This window comes from Propithecus coquereli, unplaced genomic scaffold (genome assembly GCF_000956105.1).
Source record: "Propithecus coquereli isolate 6110/MARCELLA unplaced genomic scaffold, Pcoq_1.0 Scaffold32, whole genome shotgun sequence".
Lineage (NCBI taxonomy): Eukaryota > Metazoa > Chordata > Mammalia > Primates > Indriidae > Propithecus > Propithecus coquereli.
The window spans coordinates 4,698,409-4,702,936 of NW_012148841.1; the positions used below are offsets into that span (position 1 = coordinate 4,698,409).

Consider the following 4,528-nt stretch of genomic DNA (forward strand, 5'->3'; position numbering starts at 1 on the left):
GTCTACGCAGCCTCAGGAGTATTTATGGATTTGCAAATGCCTCGCACGTGGCATGCATTTCTGAGGTGAACACCTTATCTAGAGTTCAGCTCAGTCAGTGGGACTCTGCATTCTGGCAGGTACTGTGAGGATAAAAATAAAAATATGAACTATTTATGTATAAATGAGAGAGGAAGTCTAAGAAAAGGCAGACTAGTACAGTTTGCCATGGCTCCAGAAAGCTTCATGGAAGCAGCAGGATTTGAACAGAACGCTGAAAGTTTTACGTGAATGCAGAGAAGACAGAAGGCATAATGGTAGGTAGTGGAGCCTGGGCCAACGCAGGGAAATTGGCAAAACCTTGGAGAGCTTCTTGGCTGGACGGAAGGCTCATGCTTGGAAAATGAATATAAGTTATGTAGTTAGGGCAGGAGCATTGGAGACCATCCTGAACATTTGTGATAGGAAAGGGAGAGGATGGAAAGACACTTTTAGATAAATTAACCTAGAGTGGTGTACAAATGGTCTAAGAAATCCTTCCTTTGGGTTACTGTCCCTTCTCCACTCCAATACACTTGCTGGTGGGGGCTGCCAAGCTGTGCATGCCACCCGTCTGCCAAACCAGTGAGTCTGTGACTCTGGCTATGCCAATCATAACACACCATTTCCCCCAGGACACTGTGATTGGCCAGTCAGAAAATTTCCCAATTTTTTCTATGGAGCCACTTGGAAAATTCTGTGGCTATCAGTAACAGCTGACCTGAAAACAGAATCTACTCTTAAGTTCTGTGGGCATTGGAGTAACTGGCTCCAGATCTCTGAGTCCAGTTCCATCTAAGCCCTCCTTCTGTTTTCATTACATGAACCAGATTTTCCTCTTTTTTTGCTTAAGACAGTTTCCCCCATCTAGAATTCAAAACAATTCTGATTGAATCAAGAGAAAAAAGTAAAAAAGATTAACTCTGGGAGAGCCTGCTAAAAATTTGAGGGGAAAGCTGGATTGGGGGGGAAGAAAATAATTTTATTTTTGAAATGATGATTTTTAAGTTAGTAGGAGGGCATATATGTGGAAATATTCAGTGATACCAATTTGAAATTTATTCTCCTAAATCTAATTACGATAGCTAATACCTACTTAGCTCTTTCTGTGTTGACAACATTATTCCTTCTTCTTTATCTGCATTAGCTCTCTTATTCCTCCCAATATCCACTTTACAGTCAAGAAAATTGAGATATAGAGAGTAGTTGTAACTTTGCAAGGAGAACCAATCAATGAGTTTTGGAGCCCAGACAGTCTGATTACAGAGATCATCTTGAATTAAGTATAAGAAATATTGATATGTAACCCAACCCTTTATATATTTAAAATCTTTGTGTGTGTGTATGTGTGTTCGGTATATGCACGTGCACACACGTTTACCGGGGTGTTTGAGTACATATTAGTCAAAGATTCATAATATTCTTTTAAAATTGATGCTTATAGGAAGCACAATCAACCCATTTCCGTACAACTATACAGTGTATCTAGATGTATGCAATGCATGTTGATCATTTATTCACTATATTATCTCTAACAATAGTCATCAGGAAACCTTCAGTGTCAATGGATAGGACATACTGTTAAATGGACTCCATCCCTGATTTTCTATTATTCTCTACCTTGTTTACTTGCTGATTCTTTGTTCTGCACCTGCGTTAAAACAAAACATGTACCTATTTTTGGATTTGCATAACTTAACTTGTCTTGGATTTCTGCCCAGATTCTGCAACATATCAACCCTATGGTATATAACCCACACCCATCTACTCGTTATGGGATGTAAAGTGGGACACTTCCAATTGGTCCAGAATTGGTGGCTTTAGTCCCTGCTGGAAAGAAGTGGTATGAAGCACCCCACATTCTAAAGAGAGCTGCCAATAATTAGGGTTAGACATGCTGCTCAGGTTGGAGACTGGACCTTCTTCCCTCTTTAGTCCCTTTGAAGACTATATAAGGACATGAGTTGGAGGAGAGAGAGAAAGAATATCCAGCCTAGACTGTGGCTAGGGAAGATTCTGGCTGGCACCCCAGCCCCTAGTTGGTGTCCACCAGTCTGCCTGCCTAATCTGGCACTACCACTGGGAAGCTGAATATTGGAAGAAAAACATTTATGCAGAGTCCCACATCAGCAGATGCCACCGGTAGCTACTAAACTGAGCCAGAATGGAACCTGAGAGATGTCTGCTCACCACGGATGGCTGCTCAGCTCCCCCAAAACGGCTCTGTACACCCCTACCCCCACCTCCACCATCATCCCTCCTTCCTCCAATCGTATTCCTGATATTAATGGATTGACAGATTTAATAAACACTTATGGAAGTGCTTTCTATACATTAAGGACTGTTCTACATGATTTACAGATATTAACTCAATCTACACAATAACCCTAGTGAAGTAGATGCTCTTTTTATTCCCACTTTACAGACAAGGAAGCTAAGTCACAAGGAGATTAAGTAATATGCTCAAAGTCACAGGGCAGGGAAGTGGTAGAGTTGGATTGAAACAGGCAGTTGGCTCCAGAGCGCTGCCCTTAACCTTTAAGCTCCACCACTCCCACCCCTCGCCGCCAGGCCTGCACACAACAAGACACACCCTCCAAAGGCCCGGCTGAGAAGAGACCGAGAAACTTCCCTATTCAGAGACCCTCAAGACACAAGCATGGCTGGCACTAGAGGGAAGGAAAGCAATGGGATTTAGACCAGGTACAGGAAGGGTAGGAATTTTAACCTGGCCTAACCTGGGTTTGTAGTAACCAAAACCAATCATAAAACTACAAGAGTTAAGGGATAGGAATTTGACAAAGCCCAGTCAAAAGCAGGGAACGTGGGGAACAATAAAATCATTTCACATTTGTCCCTCTGGAGTTCACACTGCCCCATGAACCAGTCCCACATTAACTTAGCCATTACCCTGATGACTTATCTCAGGTCTTGGTCATACCTTGCTGAAGTACAGCGAAGATCCAGAAGAGATGACACCACATCCTTGTTCTGGTTTTACAATTTCGCCCCCAATAACTTCTTGCCAGTCAGACTCCCAACCATTCTGGTTCTCGAAATCAGACATAATTGTGGAAGGAAGTGCAGCTTCTGGGTGGCATTCAGTGCCTTGGTACCCCTGGTCACACCTAGGAGAGAGCAGTAGAAAAGTCACAGGCCTACCTGCCAACGCAATGGCCATCTCACCTGAAACATTTCCCATGTCTTATTTTTGCTCAGGTCTTATCATTCATACTAGATTTTCCTCTGCAGTGTTAATCTGTATGCCAATTTGTGTATGTGGCAACTTTCAGTTTTGCACACTCCTCCCAAATGGATAGTCTTTACTTTCTTTCTTTCTTCTTCTTTTTTTTTTTTTTTTGAGATGGAGTCTTGCTTGTTGCCCAGGCTGGAGTGGCGTGATGATAGCTTACTGTAGTCTCCAACTCCTAGGCTCACAATTATCCTCCCACCTCAGCCTCCTGAGTAGCTGGGACTACAGGCAGAATCCTTTCTTAAAAGAAATAACATTACAAGGGTAGAATTTGGGCATCAAGTAGTAACGAAGGAGGACATCAGTGTGTGTGAGTGTGAGTGTGTGTGTGTGTGTGTGTGTTGGGGGGCAAGGGAGAGTGTGATTTTCTTATAGCCTTAAAAAGCCACATATTAATGTCTGTCTGTTCAACCAACATGTAAGTCTGGCCATGTTTTATAGCTCTTCTTTCTGATTAAATTATGTATCTTTTAGAGTCTAAGTATTCAAGTGTGTTCCTCTGCCCTCATTAGTGATAATCGCCATCTCCCCATATACACAACCTTGAACTTCTGGGGAAGTGATGTAGGATAGTATGCAGCAGTGTCTGTTGCTTTAAGACTATCAGGGGAAGAAAAGGGAAACAATAGTAAGGCTCTTTTAATAAACTCTGAAATTTAAACCCAGGAGGCCTCATCTTGAGGTTAGATTTTGAAGTTTACAATATATGGTATTATACTTATTTTAAGGTAACAGTATCTTTTAGATCTAAAATAAAAACAGAAAGAAGGATCATTTTCTTTTGGCCATTTCATTGCTTAATAGTCTGTCCATTCAACTCTGATGACAACTGTTGTAGCACCCTTATAGACACAAATCCTGAGAAGCAGGGAATTGATTGCACTTTTTGGTGCGTGTACCTGCACATGCCGTGGTCACAGGAGCCGTGCCCGTTGCACATGTTGGGACACTGCTGCCCGATGTAAATGCTGTCTAAAGCCCACTCGTCTTGGGCCGTGTAATAGCTCTGACTCCAACGGAAGCGGGTGGCACTGGACCTAGAAACAAGGTACAGTGAAGAAAAAAACAACAACAAAAAAATAGTGTTTTAACCAACATGTGGTGGTATAGACAAAGAATGTCAGAGGCCAAAATCTTTCAGATAACTAACTCTCTGGCACTTGCATTTAGCTGCCCATCATTTTTCTTTAATTTCCACTCAATTTTTATGCAATTCAACAATTCTATCAGGAAAGAAAGTTAAAAAGAAGTCTGCCT

At 42.0% G+C, this 4,528-nt stretch overlaps 1 protein-coding gene across 1 annotated transcript in view; it reads right to left on the reverse strand.

The window, feature by feature from the left end:
* RELN (reelin) overlaps positions 1 to 4,528 on the reverse strand; it is a 462,655-nt gene that overhangs the window by 130,205 nt on the left and 327,922 nt on the right. Inside the window, exons 23-24 of the mRNA XM_012650296.1 lie at positions 4,171 to 4,308; positions 2,960 to 3,146 (exon numbers count right to left, since the gene is read on the reverse strand). Of these exons, the coding sequence (XP_012505750.1) occupies positions 2,960 to 3,146; positions 4,171 to 4,308 (325 nt within the window). The remainder of the gene's footprint in view (positions 1 to 2,959; positions 3,147 to 4,170; positions 4,309 to 4,528) is intronic.